The sequence below is a fragment of the Copidosoma floridanum genome, unplaced genomic scaffold (genome assembly GCF_036245765.1).
Source record: "Copidosoma floridanum isolate Cflo_tuat_1 unplaced genomic scaffold, Cflo_Japanese_pri ptg000033l, whole genome shotgun sequence".
NCBI classification, from domain to species: domain Eukaryota; kingdom Metazoa; phylum Arthropoda; class Insecta; order Hymenoptera; family Encyrtidae; genus Copidosoma; species Copidosoma floridanum.
Genome location: NW_028321910.1, coordinates 4912695 through 4934057, shown reverse-complemented (window position 1 = coordinate 4934057; position 21363 = coordinate 4912695). Strand labels below are relative to the sequence as shown.

Below are 21363 nucleotides of genomic sequence, written 5' to 3'. Positions count from 1 at the left end.
AATTAATGACAACATTAAATACTTATTTTGTACTGTACGATGCATAAAATTATAGGAGATAGTACAGAAAAATGACTGACTAAGACCCTTATTCCGTACTTACTCGTAACTGTTAGGTCGTTGGTGCTCGTGTTAAATGATACAATAAGCTAGTCATAATAAATCACAGTATTCAGATTCCTTGCTTTTTTCAAGTTTCCTATTCTCCTTACTGGTTTTACAATCTCGATTTTTAAGCAAAAATGGTCCACAAACAAATTCAGATAAAACTTGGTTTACGTAGTTTTCATCTCGAGAAAAATTTTACATAATTGATGAATAAAAATGTGATCAAAGCTTGGTGTTTGTGATCAATAATCTATTGTGACCAATTGGTGAGCGTTGTCAATGGTCTAATGATTTATTGAATTACCACTGTCCTTATCCATAGTAAGATGTTCACTGTAACAGTTCGATAAAACACGAGGTACGACAGGTGATTTTTCTCTAAGGTCCTAGTACTCAGCCAGTGGAAGCTCTAATTCAGCAGAATCTATTTGAAATAACGTACTGTGTTAAAATATTCTTTATAACACCAACTAAATATTAACATTAAAGAAAAATACTTACGCTGATCATGAAAATCATCAGTCTTGCAAGATAAATTGATGGTTCCATCAGTCAATAATGCCTCATTTGCATTGTAGTACTCATTGGCAAACACGATATTTAAAGAGTCTATGTTTTCTAAGCCTACACAAACATAAAAAGATATTTCTGAGACCTCCGTAAAATCTAATATTGTATGCTTCAAATCATATCACATTTCTCTTGCAAAGTATTAATAATGATGAAATCAAAAGCAAACCATTAGAGAAAAACGGAGATTGTAGAAGTAATTTAGAAAGGTCCTTATCTTGCTAGTGAAAATTATCCATACCTGAGTCTAACATGCAAGACCTTATAGTTAAGCTTAATAACCTATATGAATGTGTTAAAAGCTAATTTTTTCTTTGGCTAGGTTCCCCAAAACGAAAAAATTCATACATAGTCTATACCGCAGCGATGAGATTAATGAATTGTATCGAAAACATGCAGAGTTTAGCTGTACAGTTACAACGTATACGGCTTACAATGTGCACAAAAAACTGATGCATTCATGACTTACTATCCAAAAAAAGTAAGAACAAAACGCAAAAAACTCCTTGCGTTTCCAGCTCAGGTTACAGTCTAGGCGTTTAAGCCACCTTGACTCTAGCCTCGTAGCCATGTCCTCATTGGCTTGATCGCATGTCATACTTTATGGCCCAAACGCAAACACCTGCTGGCATTCAGCGATGCAACTTCGTGCTTTTAACGCAAAGAAGACCACATACACTAAAAGCTGGGTAACCTGCATGTGTTAAACCCATGGATTTCCTCTCTATATACAACTCTTTCCCTACGCTGTCAACAAAGTTTTATCTTAATATCTTTTTTACGTAAGGAGCTATGACTTTTTGGGAAAAAAAAAAAAAAAAATATTAACGTGATACACTGTGCACCACCTGCCTTATAAGGGGGCATACCGAAAATATCGAAAAAATAAGTTGAAGAAGTAAAAATGGCTAATCTGGCTTTCTTATCGAGAAGAGTTTGTTCTATATTTTTTATCATGGCACGCAAACAGAGAGGGCTTACTTGATATTCAAGTGTAACCTAAATTTTTAGTGTTTCTGAAGTACCTATAAAGAATTAAGAATGAAAACTAAAAAAAAATTAAAAGCATTTTTACAAAGTTATTACGAATGTGACGAGATCTAGCCTACATGCTTTGACCAAGTACCAGGTGCTTATGAATCTGTAAGTTCGGTGTTGGCTGTAATGCTTAAAAGTTCTCTGCTAAACGCTACCGTCGGGCCACATATTGATAATACTTAGCAGAGCTCAGTTAAACTATATATATATATATTTAAAATGATTTTGTTCACAGCTTGATCAGTGGTGGCACTGATCTTTACTGGGTTTCACCAACATATGACTGAAGGTTGTTATTAGCTTTAAACTTTTGACCATCACGGCCGACGCTCTGTAAGCTTGCAGTACGCTAGTGATGTGTATGTCCATATTTTGCGTTAATAAATATCAACTTACTAATCTTAGCTATATAAGAAGGAGGGAGGTAAAGGTCCTACAGCCTTAAATAAAGTTTAGAGAACTTTTTTTTAATTTATTCTATCATTCTTTAATAAATAATTTTACTGCTCTTCAACGTTCATCCTGTTCTTCCTCTTTCTGACGTTTAGCGAGCAACAACAATAAAAAGATCTGCAGATGTACGAATTCAGAGATTCAGAGAATTTAGAGAATGTAGATTCAAATTTAAGAATGGAGGTTTTTTTTATTAAATGACAGAAACTCCATGTTTACAGTTTTTTTTAATTTTTAAAATTTTTATTCATAAATTTTATTCTAATTAAATAATAATTACGTTTTACATGATTTCTACACACTGCATAATATATATTATTCGGACCGTGCAACAGTTTAAAAGAGCACCACCTCTGGTGACAGTCGAAGTCACTGGACTGGAGATAATGCATGGAAGTAAGAGACAATTTCTCATTTATAATTTAATCTTACAAATTTATCGAGTTAGAAGACGTTTATACAAGTAATTATAAATTTTCAATTGTTTGTGATAACCTTATCCATTTTTCAGAAAACAAACGTCACAAAATATGTATAACCTCAAAACGTGTGGAAAAAAACCAAAAATGAGATGATGGAAAATTCATTATCACTTGTGTAAACGTCTTTTAACTCGATGGATTTGTAAGATTAAGTTAATAAAGAAAATCTTTCACCTACTTCCGTGTATTATTTATGGTCCAGTGACTCCGACTATCGCCAGTGGTGGCGTTCTTTCCAACTGTTATACGGTCCAAATACTATAATTAAGAGAACAACGTGTGCTTTGAAACTTAAGGCGCTGATGTCAAGTACTGTGCTACTTTATTTAATTTTTTTCAATCGTAATAATAGCTTCTCCATTTATTAAAAAAGTATTTTCCATGGAAAATTAGACGCAAAGTGCAGTGGTCATACTTAAAAAATGCTAAATGGTGGGTTTTGTTGTTGAAAACTGATTCAAATATTTAAATTTTTTAAGTATAAAATTTTTTATAAATAGCTTAGGATTTACTTTTTTCTAAAAATAAAGTCTTTTACCTACAGGATAAAAAAAATCTTTTTTTAGTAGCATTGGTAAAAATATTTAGTAAATTGGTAGCATTGTATTCTCTCTACGAAATTCTAAGGAGTTCTGAGATCTCATGTCAATTGTTCCCATAAGTTTCACTTCGGGTGATTTTATACGTAAGATTCAAGACTTACCCTACATTCACGCCCTATAGATAAGTAACGTTATATTCATATTCATAATATGACATGAAATATATGTATAATTGATTATTGTTACAATCTTTGTATCACATAAATTAAAATTTTTTCAATTTCAGCTCCTATAAAAGTAAAATAATCTACTTTATCTGATTGAAATTAAGGAAAACATTAGACATAGCTATTTTTCATAGAAAAATTGTAATTTTTTATTAAGTTTATTTTATAGGATTATTTACAATTAAGTTTTTAACTTAACACGTGCTTTACTCATTTCCACTTATCCCAAAATTAATAATAAAAATATAGGTTTTGGTTACGTAAAAATTATTCTTATAACACATGATAGGAAATAAAAAATAAATTAATTTACGAGTAAGATAAGTAGCTAGTATAAGTAGCTCTAACTATTTAAGCATCTCGATTATGTAGTTTCCTTCTAGGGAATCTGTCAAATTTATTACTTTCGCGTAATTTTTAAGTTAATAGGTTTAAAAAATTATTTTTCTTAGGTACACCTCCGAGATATTGTATGCAATGATAAAACATACTTAGACACTGTATTCAATAGCCTAGATATAAAAAAAATTTTTAACTTCCGTGGGCGCGCCTCCTAAATGCCACTTATAGTCTGTATATTATACCTTGGCCATATTTTTAATACTCCAACTGTAAAAAAGCTTCACTTTCTGAGACACCCCTTCTAAACGCCACCTAAGGTCCATACGTATACTCTGGTACTATTTTGAACATTCCAAATATAAAGAAAGTTTTACTTCTTAAAGAGCACCATCCATAAGCCACCTGCTGTCAGCATGTATACCTAAACATCGCACTCGATAGCACTAAATGTAAAAAAAGGTTTACTTCCTGGAGAGTACCTCCTAGACATCATTTGTAGTGCTTCCACAGACCTGGACATCGCAGTCGATAGCCTAGATGTGAAAAAAGCCTCATTTCTCATTTTCGAGGAAGTACCATCTAGATACCGTCTGTAGTCGATTTACATATCCAGACATAAAACATGATATCCGAGATGTAAAACACGAACTGTAATTGGTATATTTACTTAGATATCGCACTCTATAGCTGAGATGTCAAAAAACTTTACTTTCTTGGGAGTATCTTCTAGACACCGTCTGAGGTTGGTCCACATACCTGGACATCAAAGTTGATAGCCCAAATGTAAGAAAACCTCTAACTTTGTCGAGCGAGCTTTCTAGATACTGCTGCTCCATGCATAGTTTGTACGCACAGGCTGTAATAATCTATTTTTGATTGAATTCGAGAATCTTGAGTTCTTTTCAATATTTATTTACTAAATACTTACACCAAGCACATTTATTATATACATAACAATTAAAATTTAGTTATACATAAGATCACTAGACAGCAAAGTATGAATTATGTTCATGCCAAAGTGGCGTACATTGTTTTTCTTACACTACTTAGTGCTTCAGGGTTGAAAAGTGATTACCAGGACACAAAGTGCTACCCGAGGGCAAAAAATGGCAGTAGCTTTAAGCGCCCTAGATGAGGATGGTAATTTTTTTTACAAAAGCGCCATCACCACCAGTGCTATTTTGCGGGCCTTGGGGTAGGTCCAGTTGGATTGCGTTTATGTGCCGAACACTACTATTTCTTCCAAGCGCGTAGTAAAGGTCAAAATATCACGAAAAATGGCTAGAGATAAGGAAAAATATTTTAACAAACATATGTGAGTAGCAAATGATTAAATAAACAACTTTCTTCTTTTAATCACATCAAGTCGTATACGAGGTGTGCTCAAAAAGGAACGAGAATTTTTAAATTTCGCGGGTTTGGAGAGTCCACCTGTATAAATTTTTTTTTTATTATGTTGGAACACATGCCCCTAAGGTACGATAAAATTTTCAGCCATATTCATTGCTTACTTTTTATGTGGCACCCGCTAACGTTAGACGTGTTTTTTGAGCTCGGCGATTTTCGTTTGTAAAAAAAAATGGATCAAAGAATTTGTATTCAATTTTGCGTAAAAAATAAAATAAAGTGTAGTGAAGCTTGTAAAATGTTAACAAAGGTATATGTAAGTCTGCTATGAGTAAAGCAAGGATTTACGAGTACTATAAGCGTTTCCAAGATGGCCTCCAAAACGTTAAAGATGACCAACGACCCGGACGCCCAAGCACATCAACAACCGATGAAAACGTGAAAAACGTGGCATAGTGCATCATGAATTCTTTCCACAAGATCAAACAATCAATAAAGAGTACTACTTACAAGTTTAACGCCATTTTTGTGAAGCAATCCGAAAAAACGCCCGGATTTGTGGCAAAACAATTCATGGTTTTTACACCACGGTAATGCACTTACTCACACTTCATTGCTTGTTCGTGAATTTTGGGCCAAAAACAAAAACTGCAACGATGCCTCAGCTTCAGTATTCGCCAAATATGGCTGCATGTGACTTTTTTCTATTTTCAAAAATAAAGAGAACATTAAAAGGCCGTCATTTTACAAGCATAGATGACATTAAAAGCGAATCACTAAAAGCTTTTACAAAGATCGAGTTTAAAAAGTGTTTCGAGGATTGGAAAAAGCGTTGGCACAAGTGTATTATATCCAAGGGAGATCATTTTAAAGGAAACAAAATAGATAATACTGAATAAATAAATATTTTTTTCATAAAACGAAAACTCTCGTTATTTCTTGAACACACCTCGTATGTATGGGTTATTGGAATCGATGTTAATAAAAAAAGTTTTAATAAGAAGAGTCTAACTTTCTATCAGTATACAATTTAATTGAAAAAAAATTAATTACAGATAAATATTTTTCTTCAATAATACCAGAATATTGTCATTATTATCTCAGCACCTAAAACCAGGCAACGAGTAGCAATGAAGAACAGAATGTCTTTGTTTTTTAAAAGCTCGAGAGTTTACAATGGAGATAGCACGTTCTAGTTCCCCTGTGAAGCCAAAGCAGAGCAATCTGATAATAGTAAGAGCTCGATAAATTAAGCTAATGTGGATGGTGTGTCTTTCTCTTTTCGTAAGACCAGTGCAGAGCAACCTGGTAAATGTAATGGATCGACGGGTTAGGCTAGTAGTTGCGTATTTCTGTTCTCTTGTAACATCAGTGCAGAGAAACCTCGTAGATATCAATGATCGATGTCTTAAGGTAGTCCCCTTGTCTACTGCTCTAGCCAAGTAGGAGAATTTCACTTGTGTATATATACTTATATACGTACATCAGTGTTGGTATTCCGCTACCATCTGTCATTTATAACTATGAAGCTGATTTTCACGTCTTTCTTGGCAAATATCTTGAGAAAATGCCCCATTATTAGCATTTTACATGACAGTATTGAGAAGAACAGAGATTTTTCTACAATTACATCATCATTTGTCTACTTTGGTTTTTTATTGTGAGTTGGGAAATGCCTGTAAAGCTGATTTTTTGGTGCTCTGCCATTTGAGCTCGTGTTAAACAGTTTAACTTTGATCTGAAACATCTCGAGATTTTGTTCCACTTAGGGTTTAACCAAGGGTACCATTGGATTCAGTAGATCAAAATCTATTGAATGAAACATATTTTGTTCCGTAGATTTTCGCAAATGAGCTACCTCAAGCTGATAGTGACATATTTTCATCCCTTTGTGAGATCAGCGCAGAGCAACTTAGTGACAGTAAGAGTTTGATCATTTGAGCTGATGGTTGCATTTCTTTAACTTCCTTCCAATCGGAAAGCTTAGCTTCGCATTAGGTTGGTCCTACCTTGGCTGTTAATTTACCCTATCTGTGGCTAAGCTATACACTAATGAAACTTCAGCACTACACATTAACGGGAAGATAAGTTAGTTCTATCTTGTATACCAAGTTAACATATCAAATGTGACACGTGTATGCGCACAAAGATAGTGAATTTATTTGTTCAAAAGTTGAATGCACCACAATTTTAATGCAAAAAAATGTTTATTTCAAACTAAAATAAAAGTTAAAAAAATTTTTTATTTGATAAATAATAGGCACACACAAAGTAAGAACACAAATTTTGAAATAAATCAATGTTGTCCTTGTTAATTTTTTCTGTGCTGAATCTTGCTGCTCTTCCCTTTTTAAATAATTTTGTACTCTTTGGTTCGTTAAAAACAGATAGCATTTTGTTTTACCATTTATTTTTATTAATTTTTTACCAACACTTTCTTGACGAGCAAGAGGTCAAGTTTTCGGAAACATATATATGGTGCTTCGAAATACACACTCACGTTAACATCAGTTTTCAAAACGCTTTGGAAAGTGAGGTAGAAGTGAGAGCTCGACGATTTGAGCTGATGGTGCCGTGTCTTCGACTTGATGAAAGGTAAAGGCAGGGAAACCTGAGAGAAATGCGGGCTCCTGTGCTTGAGCTGACACATTTTCCTGATGAGCATTGTGCAAATAGGGCCAAGCCCAGATGATTTGGCTTGATCTAGTAGCATCGCATTTTCGTCTCCCTGTGAGGTACAGCGATCAAGTACAAGATCTGGAGTTAATGGTAGCGTATTTTTTCCTCTGGTAAAATCAGTGAAGAGATAACTGGTTAAAGTCTATGATGAAATACTTGAGCCAGTGGTGGAGCATTTTTGTCTCTCTGTGAGGCTAGAACCAAGCTACTAAGTAAAAAGAGGTGTTGGTTTAAGTACGTAAATTAACTGTGGTGCGTTCTTGTCTTTCTATGGAGGCAGAATCAAGAGACTAGGCAAAGGCTAGAAAAGGCTGAAAAACTTGAGCAGCTGGCCACACATTTTTTTAATCAGACTCTGAAACACTTTTTTTTAGTTTTTGTTTTTTTTTTTTATCTTGTCGAATGACATTTGCTGCTGACTAGAACAAATATGATTAAAATTGTTAAGAAATGAACTGGGTGACAAAATTGCACTCCATCATTACATAAACGTCGTACAAATATTATATACAAACATATCATCGTTAGAATAAGCTAATATTTGTCCATATTTAACATAGTTAAATATCAAAAATATGTACAAAATTTGTTTGATAAAAAAATCTTTTAAAAAAAAGAATAAAGAAGCAAAATAAGATATTAGGAAGGTTTGGGAGTATCATTCAGAGAGGCCAGGAACGGGGAGCGCCCCCTGCCCGGGCAGCTGGGCTCCTTTTACCTTTTCCTTATAAAACAATAGTTCAGTATTTACGATGGTTGAAATTCGTAAGAACGTTGTGCATAAATACAGTACTCACGAAGTTTAATCATCGTGAGTACTGAACTATTGCTTTTTTTTATTTTTATTCGTTTTTCAAGTTTTTGTTTTAGTGAACTACATGAATGCAGTACTAACGTTTATAGAGCTTCGATCTTCCTATGGATCTGGCGATCCCCTTGTTACCTGAGAAATTGTGTCTATACTCATCACATGTTTAAAGAACTTCGTTTTTACCGTGGGTCCCATGACCCCCCTGGTTTGATGTTTTTCCTTTTTTATTTCCTTCATAATGTATGATTTATTCATAATTTCCTTCATATTTTATTCATTTATTTAATTTTTTGTTTTCATTTCTTGTTTTATTTTTTTTCATATTTCATTTCGTTGTTTTTTTTCATATTTAATTTCATTACTTTTTTTTCATGTAATTTCCTTTATTTTTTTTTGCATTTCTTATTTTTTTTTCATGTTTCATTTCGGTATTTTTTTATATTTCATTTCATTTCTTTTTTTTTCATATTCCATTTCGTTGTTTTTCCATACGTAATTCACATTTCATTTTGTTTTATTTCATTTTTATTAATATTTCATTTTATTACTTTTAAAGAAATTTTTTTGTACTTTCGTTTTTTACTTCTTTTTGTATTCTTCTATTAAATCTTTTTTTTTGTATGCCATTTTTTATTTTATTTATTTTTTTCAAGCCATTAAATTTTTTCATGTGTTTTTATTTTCATTTCTAGTTGTTTTTTTAATGCATTTCATTTAGTCAATTTTTCATATTTTATTTCCTCTATTTTTTTTCATTTGCTTTTTCATTTTTTTTGTTGCATTTCATTTTTAATGTCTTTTCGGATTTTATTTTATTTTTTGATTTAATTTTTTCATTATTTTTCCTATTTTTTTTCATCGAATATTTTTATTTTTATTGGATACCTTTTTCTATTTTTATTATTAATTCTTCATTATTGCATTTTGTTTGAATTTATTCCATTTAATTTCTGTATATAAATTCTTTCCAAATTATTTTTTCATATTTATGTAATTATGTGACATTATAAAATAATTTTTTTGTCGAATTTGAAACAAGCGCCCTTGAAAATCATTGATACGTTCTGCAACTCTATTGTATATGTTTATTTTGATAATTTATTTAAAACAGTAATTATTAGCATTATTTTAATGCCAAAAAAGCATCAGGTTTAAAAGAAATCGGTCGATATTTTATGCATCAAACGCATAAAACACAAACGTTAAATGCGCAATAACGTGCCTTTCTCGATTTAATTTACAAAACTATGTGCATGCTAATTAAATTTTTTGTTTCTTCAAATTTATTTTTTATATTTATTACTCAGATAATAAATAAATAATTCATCATTAATTAAATGTATTATTAGTGAATGCATATGAAAATGAAATATTATAGTTACGAACCACATGATAAGTACAAGAAACCGAACTTATATAGTCGGCAGCGCTTGTAGCAAAGTGGGTAAGGAACTCGGCTCACATGCAGGAGGTCGAGGGTTCAAATCTCTTTATTGGAATTTTTTTTTTTTTTTTTTTTTTAAGAGTTGTAAAAGAAAAAAATTGAAAATGAAAAAAAAATTATTGTAGGAAAATAAAATTAAAAATTAATTGCTTGAAATTAAAAGCGTGCAGGGAAATGGTGGGCAAAGGTGTGAAGGAGAGTAGTGCGGCACGGTTGAAAGATATATGGTGGGGTGAGGGGAAGTGTGTAGGGGACTGACGGTGAGGGCGATGGGGTAAGGAGGGAAAGTTATGAGGAATAGACTTCCGGTAAGCCACTTCCGTTTTATTAAATCTGTCGGTTTTAAAATTCCAGCCCCCCCCCCCAGTACGCGACACAAAGAACTTCGTTCTAATTATTTTGTTTTTACCTAACTTGTATAAACTTCATTAGTTTTTGAGCCAGAACTATTGCATTGTATTTATAAATGTATGGTAATTTTTTTTTTTTTTTCATTACACAAAGTAGGAAAAAAGTTAGACTTTACTTCAATTCTCATAAGGTATGTAAATCTAAAATTATCATCATAATATGCAGGTGTTACTTACCATAACAGTTGAAGAATTATCTCTACTCCCCTATTTCCCTTTCCTTATATTGAGTATTTTCAAATTTCTATTTAAATAACTCAAATAAATTTATGCTTTTTTTACCATTCTAAAATAATTCTTTTAAGTTGTATAACAGTATAAATTTTTTCTCGACACCTTTAAGGAAAATAGATTAACTATATGCCTATAAATAAAGAACAAATCAATACGCTATTTCTATACTGCTTTTATCAGTCATTTAATAAAACTTTTTATAGTATTGTACTTAAATTAATATTTTTTGTTAAAAAATTCGTTTAATGGTTTCAATGTTTACATTTTAATTAAAACTACTTTCCCACACAACATTTTAAATTTCTTCAGTATTATCATCTACAATTTGTGTATATTTATACATTTGATTTGGTTGTTTTTATTTTAATATCGTACTGAATTATGTTTGTAATTTGTAATCGTGTACCGTTGCACTAACCGTTAGGTATACTAAACTTTTTGTTAACAAAGCTATTGCTTTAACTTTTGAACAAAGTTCATAGAGTAAGCCACCTTTTTAAATACTATTTAAAATTTGAGAAAAAAAGTTTGTAAAAACATTATAATCAGTAATATCGCCATCTTTGTATGTTTCGGGATTTGTACTAAGTACAGTAACTTTATATATTCTTATTAAGTTGATTAAAAACTTGCTTATGAAGAAAAAAACTATGTGTTGTTTGTTAATGATAAATATTGTTATTAGTATTGTAAAGCCTAAAATTTATTCATTTTTCAATTTTCTTTTCCATTGAACTTTATAGATAGTTTCAAAATATAAAAAAAATTTTATAAAAATGATGGTTTTATTGTCTCAGCAATTATCATACTTCTATCATTTTTCATGACTGGCAGAATTTGGCTAAAAATCTCTTATAACACAATTTATTTGTCTTCAAAATATATGTTTGTACTACACTTATAATGCAAGGTCTTGTCTACTATTTTTTAAGTTTTTTTTAGATTTCTGGAGGGCTCCTCCGAAACCATTAAATCAACTTTGGGTAGTTTTTTTTGGAATACATCTCTAATAGTAAACATCCTTTATTGTTTAATTTCAAAGGTTAACAAAAAGTTCTATAGCTAGCGATTTCAATTGATATAAATATTAGTATGATACGTGATTACGTAATATTAATTTGATACGTATGTTTTGTACTAAAAAGTTTTACCTGGTGCTCTTGACTATCATTTACCTGACGATACATTGAACTAATCTTGTGCTTTTAGAATGAAAATTTCTTCGTGTTATCGTTTTACTTTAATTTTTTTGGGATACAGAAATTTAACGATACGCATGATTCATCTTCATATTCAGAAAATTTAATTCACATGTAGAAGAGCATGGTTTTTCTAGAAAAAATTTTCCATCAAATAAGTTTTATATTTTTCTATAAATCATAGTCATAAATTTTTTTCTAACTTAAAAACCATAACTTTTATTCAAATACAATTTTATAAATGTTAAATTCCTAACTATTACTATCGCAATAATATAACAGTAGAGAACAAACCAATCAAAATACAAAACGGAAACTTTTCAAAAAGCTCAAAAAAACTAGAATCTATTTCTGCAGAATTGGTGCGCAAAGAGCGCAGAAGGCGAAGCCCCACTGGTTTAAGTACACATAAATATATAGTACGCAATGAGTGTACTTACATATTTTCTGCATATAGTTTCAGTTCTCAAGTCTTTATAAGTTTTCTTTGGAGAAAGACAGAGAACAAATTCCTGAACGAAGATGGATTGAGCTGACAAGCCAAAAGTAAGGTATCACCATGTTAATATTCAGTTTTAATACTGTTTGGCACCATCAGATATTTCATGTAAAATGTGCACGAACAAAAAATATTTGCATAATAAGAGACACGTTTTAACTCTTTAATAGCTGAAAGGAGTCTGTAGAAAAAGTTAGACAAAACATCACGTTGCTATCTCGAACGAGCATGGCAACCGAAAATCAAAAAAAAACAGGAAATCACCTTATATACACTCCAAAATGGCTAAACACCTGTGTTAGAAACACTAATTGAACACTATGTAGCCTTTTTTATCTCTCTGAAAAGACAGGATGAGGAAAATGGCCCAGAAATAGCACTATTAACTACCCCCATGCTTCGTACCTGTGGCCGAGAAACCCTCTGTTTCTTGGTTGATTACAACTTATACACGGGAATATAAATGGAAAGGTAAACTTGAACTTACTAACAGCTATTAATCACAAAAAAATAAGTAAAGACAGAAATATACAGTAACATTGTCCCGCACCCTTCACAAATAAGTAATTATTATTATTTTTTTGTATTTTTACGCAGTTCCAAATTTAATGAGTTTACGATTGTGCGAGAAAAAGACCATACGCTGTTTCTATTTTAGCTACGCGTATTTTGCTGTAATTTTCAATAAAAGTTTTCGTAATAATACCTTCCCCCCAATGGTTTCAAGGTCATTGATTATCGATTAATAAGACTAAACCACCCACTTTCAGACTATAATCGGTATTAAACCATTTTTCACGAGGTTATAATGTTGGTAAGTATTCCCGTAACCAACGATGCTAAAAAAGCATCTGCAAAATATTGGGCTATTTTCCACTGATTTCCTGGACACTTAGACTGTAAATCGTAATGAGTAAAACGTACAGCGCTAGATGAAGAGCCCAAAAGGAAGTGACTTAGGGTCAGAGCTTTTTTGTCGTTACAATCGTGGGAGACATGAGTTAAAAGTTGAGAGTCAATTGAATGCTCTACCTAAGCCAATAAGATTTTTAGCATTTCCTGGCTTGGATCTTGTTCCTTTAAAATTACCGTCAGAGTTTCTTTTATATTTTTGTTAATTCCTCACAAACGCTGCCAACGTAATAAACGGTTGTTGGGTTAAATTTCTGAGAAAAGTAATTTTTAAAAGCAAATTGTAATTAAACCTTTTTGTTTGCAGACGCAACGGCTTCTTTTAATTCCTTGCTTGCAAATTTAAAATTGGTCCCATTATCACTAAAAATTGTTTGCGGGAAATCCCTTCTCGCTGCGAACCATTAAATTGCCTTAATTACTGAGTCTGTACTTCAGCTATGTGCTAACTCAACATAAATTGCTCTCACGATTAAACACGCAAATAATACGCCCCAGCGTTATTCATGTCTATGACTAATCTTTACCCTAATTGGTCCAATATAATTAAGACCACAAAATGTAAAGTGGCAATGATGATAACCAAGACGAAAGTTAGGGACATTAGCCATTTTCGGATTCAAAGAATGGGCTTTTAAAATTCTGCAGATGGTACATTTACTCAGAATGTCTGATAAAGTTTTTCAAACCTTAAAAATTAAGAATTTTTGTCTTAGTTGATTAAAAACGGCTTCGGTACCTTAATAAAATAACTTTTTATGGTAATGCTTGATTAATAAACAAATTATTGAATGATCACCATCTAAAATCACAGGTACATACCTAACCTGTTTCCCTGGTATAAATTAAACCTGCTCATTTACGCGTAAAAAATTTTGATGATTTAAAAATGGGTTTAATTGCAACAAACGGCTTTCTCACGGTAAATTCTTTTTACTTTTAAGAATATCAATTTCCTTTTTAAAAGACTTCGATTGAGTGAATTTCAACCACAGCTTTTCCGAATATTCGAAATGCTGTAAATTAGAGAATCGATTTTTTATGTCGAGCCAAATATCATGAGCCAAAAGAATAAAAAAGGTTGTTTTGATTAATTTTGTCTGAAAAAAATTTTTTTTTTAAATATGGCAGATAAACAGGATTTTGAGGGGTTGAAATTCCAACAAAGTGATTTAGAGAGCAAACTACCTTTTTTCTGCTTAAACAATAGAATCCTTACGAAAGTCTAATTTTTTAAATGGCCATAGTTTTTCTTGTTCATAAAGGAATTGAGGTCCAAAAAACCACTGACTATTACTACTTAAAATTTCTGAATTGAATCTAGTTGCGTCATCTGCAGTATTTTCAGCTAAAGGAACCCATCCCCATTCCGAAAATTTAGTTTTTTCAGAAATGTTACTCAAATGGCTAATTACAAAAATTTCTTCAACAACTGGGCCGTTAATTATCTAATTTAACACTATCTGAGAATTTAACTGAAACACACGATGAGTTATGCAAAACGAGTGCTCTCGCATGATTAAATTAGCAAGCTCTAGTGCTAAAGTAGCTGCTTAAAGTTTCAAACAAGGAACTGTTATTGCCTTCATAGGGGTGACCCAGCTCTTTGAGGCTATGAAACCGGTGTGAAAAATGCCGTTTTCAAGATTTAACCTCTAGTAGGTTACAGTAGAGAAAGCTTGAGTGCTCGCATCACAAAAAATATGAAACTCATGGATACAAATTTGCTATTCTTGAGTTTATAGCATCTCTGTATTTTACAGGAATCAATAGTTTAAATATTTTTAAGCCATTGTAATCAAAGTTAATTTTCATCTTTTTCTAAAGATTGATCCCATTTTACACCACTTAGCCAAACTTTTTGCATCAAAATACTTGAATTTATTGTTATGGGGGCAAGGAAACCAAGGGGATCAAAAACTGATATGATAAAACTTAAGCACTCTTGTTTTGTAGGTTTTCTTTTCCCAGAATAAAGATCGTCTTTAATATTTTTACTCGCAAAACAAAAAAATAAAATATCAGACCCTGTATACCATTGTATTCCAAGAACTCGTTCTTTTCTATCATCAGATAAACCTATATAACCTCGTTTATTTGTTTTTCAGCCTCCAAAAATGAATCTGTACTGTCTAAAAAATCGTCCATGTAAAAATTCTTTAATATGCTTTCTGCTGTTTTTGGAGATAACTTTCGAAATAATCTCGCTTTTTTGTTTTTTATAAAAAGCGCAGTTGCTGGGGATGATTTTACACAAAAAAGTAAAGAGAACATTATGTATTCTTGAGGGGTACTTGAGCGATCTCTTCCCCTCCACAAAAATCTTTCCGCACCTCTATCTTCTTTTCTTATTTTAATTTTCGAAAATATATCTTTCATGTCTCCTTTGTAAGCGGCTGAATCCTCTCTGAAATGCATTAAAACTCCCACAAGATTTTCCAACCAGTCTGGACCCCTAAGCATAAGATCGTTAAAACTCACTGGACTAGACTTTGCTGTGGCATCGAAAGCCAGGTGGACTCGTCCTGGTTTAATCGGATTGTTGAATCCAAAATGAGATAAATACCGTAAGAGTTAATCTGGTAACGCTTTGGCTTTTTCCGCAAAACCAAGCTCAAAAAGTCTATGCATTTCTTTATAGTAAATTTTAGCGTAAAAATGATCACTGTCAAGTTTTTACTCCAAACAATGTAAACGATTCAAAGCATTCATACGACTGTCAGGAATATCTTATGAGATGTTTTTCCACAAAAGACCTACTTCCCAGATACCGCTCACATAATGGCTTGTCTCTTGTAGTATTTTTAACGCTCGGCTATCATCACGATTCTGCATAGATTTTTTTGCTTCTACATCATCGATAGTAAAATATTTCTTCACAAAGGTGAGTGGGGATTCAAGAGAAATGGAATTACAAACCGAAAAATTTGAGTCATTACCAGACCCCACTGCATAAATTGACTAGCCCAGAAAACAATTTGACATGTATAACGAATTTTTGAAAATTTTAATAAATTCTTAGCCAATGATGAGATTAATGTAGTCTTGACCTAATAACGAATTGAAAGATGCAGAATAAGGGTGTATAAAAATGCTAGTTTTAGATTTGCAAAATTCTGATAAATTCTTTGTTAATGTTTGCGATGGCAGATCGAGGTCTTCAATAACCATAACATTTTAAAGGTTAAAGAAATCAGTGGAACTTACAATTGAAGAGCTAGCCCTCTTATTAACAGAGGCTGTGGGATCTGAATGACCAATTTTGTGCAAGCCAATTTTAAGAAAGGACAAATCTGCTCCAATTTCGACGGCAGTCATAGAGTCAATTGTTTCATGCTTTATCATAAAAATGATTTGTGTTAAAATTGATATCATCATTAAAAAAATAAAGATGAGACCAAACCTCCAAAGAATCGTTACTGGTATTAACTTTGTGGGAATTTACTCTACGCAAAATTCTGTGTAATGGCAATGCCGGTTAGCGTAAGGATAAATTTTTGTTCTGAATTAAACAAGCACAAGAACGTCTTCAAGAAGGCTCTTCATCGTAATTAATAATATTTTTGAATTGTATTAAGTCATTAGCCGATCTTGTTGAAGATCGACGATATGATTGTTCTTTTGAGCGCGGGACAGCTGTAGCAGAAGTGCCTCGCCAAAGCAGCACGTCATCCACCGCAAGCTTATCGTCAGAAGCCGCACGCTAGGATGCGCGGACTTGTAGGGCCGCAGAACAGGGTGCACAAGAGCTCGGGAGAGCCCTAGCAGAAGCGCCTTGCCGAGGCAGCACTTTGTCCGCCGTAAGCTCGTCATCAAGAGCCTCACGTTAGATGCGCAGGCTTGTGGGGTCGCAGGATGGGGGTATGAGATCTTGGAAGAGCCACAGCCAGGAGCGCCTCGCCAAGACAGCACGTCGTCCACCGCAAGCTTGTCATCGGAAGCCTCACGCTGTGGTGCCGGATCCCGCTGACTAGCAGGATCGGACATATAAGAGCGCACATTTCGAACGCTGTGACGTGTTTTAGGCCGTACTCCAGGAACCATTATCACTACAATTTGACACTTTTTTTTTTTTTTACTTTTTTTATACAACAACTAGATCGATGTGTCCTGGTATGGTCGCCAAAATGCAGCTTACACCAATGATTTCAAAATCAAAACTAGCTTTTTAAACAAACGTTCAGTTCGTTAGATGGAAAATATTTGCATAATAAGAGACACGCTTTAATTCTTTAATAGCTGAAAGGGGTCTGTAGAAAAAGTTAGACAAAACATCGCGTTGCTATCTCGAATGAGCATGGCAACCGAAAAACAAAAAAGAACAGGATAACACCATATATACGCTACAAAATGTCTAAACACCAGTGTTTGAAACACTAATTCAACACTGTGTAGCCTTCTTTATCTCTCTGAAAATACAGGGTGAGAAAAATGGCCCGGAGATAGCACTATTAACTACCCCCATGCTTTGTACCTGTGGCTGAGAAACCCTCTGTGTTTCTTGGTCGATTACAACTTATACACGGGAATATAAATAGAAAGGTAAACTTGAACTTACTAACAGCTATTAATCACAAAGAAATAAATAAAGACAGAAACATACAGTAACAACCTTGGTTCAAGAAACTTTTTTTTGTCAAATAAAATAATATTTTATAACATTTAATTTGCATTGTATTGTTTTTTTTGGATACAGAAATTTTCTAAGCTAGCCATACCTTGTAGGATAAATTGGCAGCTAAGGTAGGGCTTACCTTAAGCAACGTCAATGTGCTTTGTTCAGGTTCCACTTATGCAGAGGTTTGCCAAATGTAGGGTAAGCCGGCTGCCGAGATAGGCCCCAGTAAAGATTCTCTTAAGGCTTCTGATTAAGTGTACACAATTCTTTTCTTTTTTTTTTTTAATACAAAAATAATAATACCTTAATTATTCTAAGTTATCCTGATACATAATTATTGTTATTGAAGAATGGAAGAATCGTACGACATTCTTTGTGGGATGACAAGCTACATTTATATTTCTAAATTTAATAATCATTAAGAAATAAATACTGTTAACCTTATAAAAATGAAAGCTGTCACAAAAATAAACAACTTTACTAAAAAAAATATATTTTACACTTTTGCCTTTATTATTAACGAATGGTTACTATAAGAAGTGAAAATCTATTTTTTTCTGTTTATGATTAATGCACTCTAAAAAGATTTTAAAAACTACTGAGTTTAGATAATATAACTGAAGTAAAGTATTGTACATAAATTATTATTTTTTTGTTAAGTAATAGATGAAATTTTTTTCTGAATAAGCAGTGCATTGACTAAAAATTAACTTAGTGGTTGAAACTCACTGAGTGCTAAAAAAAAAAGTAGTATCTGTAGGATTCTTTTATCTAGACCATATACTCTTTATGAAGAATGCATAAGGTGCATTGATTCTTATGAGAGTAGTTTCTGTAATAATTTTTGTGAGAAGTCCACAGGTTGTTATTTTATTCTGAAGGATCTGCATACTTAAGTTTTGGACTCTTTAGTCAGTAAATAATATTATGAATGGCGGAGCCAGTGTCCATAATCATCCAATAAAGTGCATTCTAACCATAGAATTTTTTATACATCTTTGCTCTGTTTATCTCTATAAGACATCTACGAGCTGCATTTTTTATAAGACGTCCAAGGTTTCTGCTTTTTTTTTTAAGCCTTGAGTCCTCGTCATGTTTATTGTAATAATCTGAGTTCCGTTGTTGTTTGTTAGAAGAATAATAAGCTCGCTCGTTTTTAGCTGCCCAATTCTTTAATCTTATAAGACTGTTTTTTTTTTTTTAAGTACTCACCAAAAAATATAAGGTAGGAACGTTAGTATAAGAAAAAAAATATATTATACGTATGTGCACGTATATTTATTATTTCATATTTAGTTGTCAACCTTTATTACTATTAAGATAACTTATAGATTAAGTAAATAAGAATTTTTCATTTATAATGTAAAACCTACAGAAGTTTTGATTAGGAGGACTAGTTACATTAAGGTGGCTTAAAGGGGCTGCGTGCAAAAACTTATGTGCACATATATATATAAAGCTGATATTGTAGAGTCACATCGTATAAACTCTTATCTTTAAAATGATGCTAAAAAATGTTAGGTTGACGATTAGAGTTCCGTGAAAAGTTTTGAGGTTGTGCATGCAGTACACGTTGTATAAAACCACTTATAAAAAAGTATAATCAAATAAGTCACACTCCAATGAAAACGTATAAATATGTTTGAAAAAACTGTGAGACATGGTTTTTTACGGGGAACACAATAACATTTAAATCAGTACATATTAAGGATTGAAATAATAAAATTACTAACAAAAAAAAATTGGATATCAGCCAACTACATGCAAGAGTGTATAAGATATATGCACATTTCGTAGAAAAGCGGCAACGCTGCAGCTAAGCCGTGCGATACTCTAACCTTGGATCTACTCTACGTAAACGTTGTATATAAATATCCTTTTTAGGACACTAATGTATCCAGTACGTATACGGGCCCAACTCTTTGTTAAATTTTTTAAATGTTTATTTGTAAATAATATATTTTTATAAATAAATAAAGAAAATCTTTTATTACAACTTGTGCTCACATTTTATTAACAATTTACTTAAAAATCATGGGTTATTGATATTCAGTTATAGATACGATAATACCTATACTTGAGCTACCTTAAAGGAATGCGCAAAAATACACTGTTAGTATCTATTCAAACATTAAACAAACTGCAGTAAGATAAAAAGTGTCTTCCTTTTTGATTTTAACATAACTTTTTGGCAAATACTTTTAATGTCACATACTAAACCAATTTTAGCTTGAAGTGGTTACACTCGTCCTGCGTAATACGATGCAATAGTGTAACTTAGCATGAATAATAGTTAAATTGGAAGCCAATAAATAAAATAAAAATGTTAGTAAGCTGATGCTCCTATTCCCAAATGATTCTAGACACCAAGTAAAATCGTGAGATAAATATTTCATAATAAACTTTTTAACCTTCGACATTGAGATTGAAATGTCTGACCTCAAAATTAAATTTTTTAATCATTAAATTCTTTTTAGTTTACAAAATATTTTATCAAGTTTGATTTGCATCTCGTAAAAATATCTTGAATTCACTTCTAGTCAGGGTCAGAGCTCTTGAAGTTTATTCAAAGTATTTTGATTTTGATAGGTACTTGGTCATGAGTTCAAAGACAAAGGGCTAAAAACTAGACATGTGGTTGTTGTTCATGCTTCTTACTCAAACATTACATGAAAACGTATTTTAGTATTTTATTTAAATCCTTATCTGACTTAAATTTTTCTTATTAGTTAATTATTTCTGTTATTTTTATTATTGTTATTATTATTATTATTATTATTATTATTATAATTATTATTATTATTGTTATTATTATTATTATGATTACAAATGTGGCTGAAATCTTATACTTCATCTGTTTGAAGTTTATTCATTATTATTAAAAAAAATTTTTAATGATTACAATTAAGATAAAATGTATGTTATACCACTCACCTGTTCTTGGGTATGACACCATCCAGACATCACTATCATGAACCTCAAGATCGCGTATTCTTGAACCAATAAAAACATACTGAGGTGGCAATAAACAATCACCTGGTTTGACTCTCAAGAAGCTGTACTTTACCCCGAACATCTTATCTAATTTCTTTCCAATTGTACCCTCAATTGTGGTATATGAAATAGCCATTGTCAGACTATTTATAATGCACGGAAAAAAATAGTTTAATTAAATCGTAATGGCCCGATAAAAAAAAAAAAAGACAATAAAAAAATTAATTGCTAGTAATGGAATACTAAGACTCTGAGAACGTGTTATAGAATGAGCTGTGAGTCGTTGAGAATGTACTTTTTTCTCGTGGACTCTTTCACTTTTACTGTTCATGGCTGCAACTTTCATTCGATTATAGTACACTACATATACACTTTATACTTGTTTGTCTCTTGGTTACTTACTGTTTTAGTAATTTGATTTTTATGTCAATACATCTCATTAAAAAAAACTTTT

At 32.0% G+C, this 21363-nt stretch overlaps 1 protein-coding gene across 1 annotated transcript in view; it reads right to left on the bottom strand.

The window, feature by feature from the left end:
* Positions 1 to 21045, bottom strand: part of St2 (Sulfotransferase 2) — a 175925-nt gene extending 154880 nt beyond the window's left edge. The window contains exon 1 of the mRNA XM_089597555.1: positions 20850 to 21045. Coding sequence (XP_089453681.1) covers positions 20850 to 21045 — 196 coding nt within the window. The remainder of the gene's footprint in view (positions 1 to 20849) is intronic.
* Between the last annotated feature and the right edge of the window lie 318 nt (positions 21046 to 21363).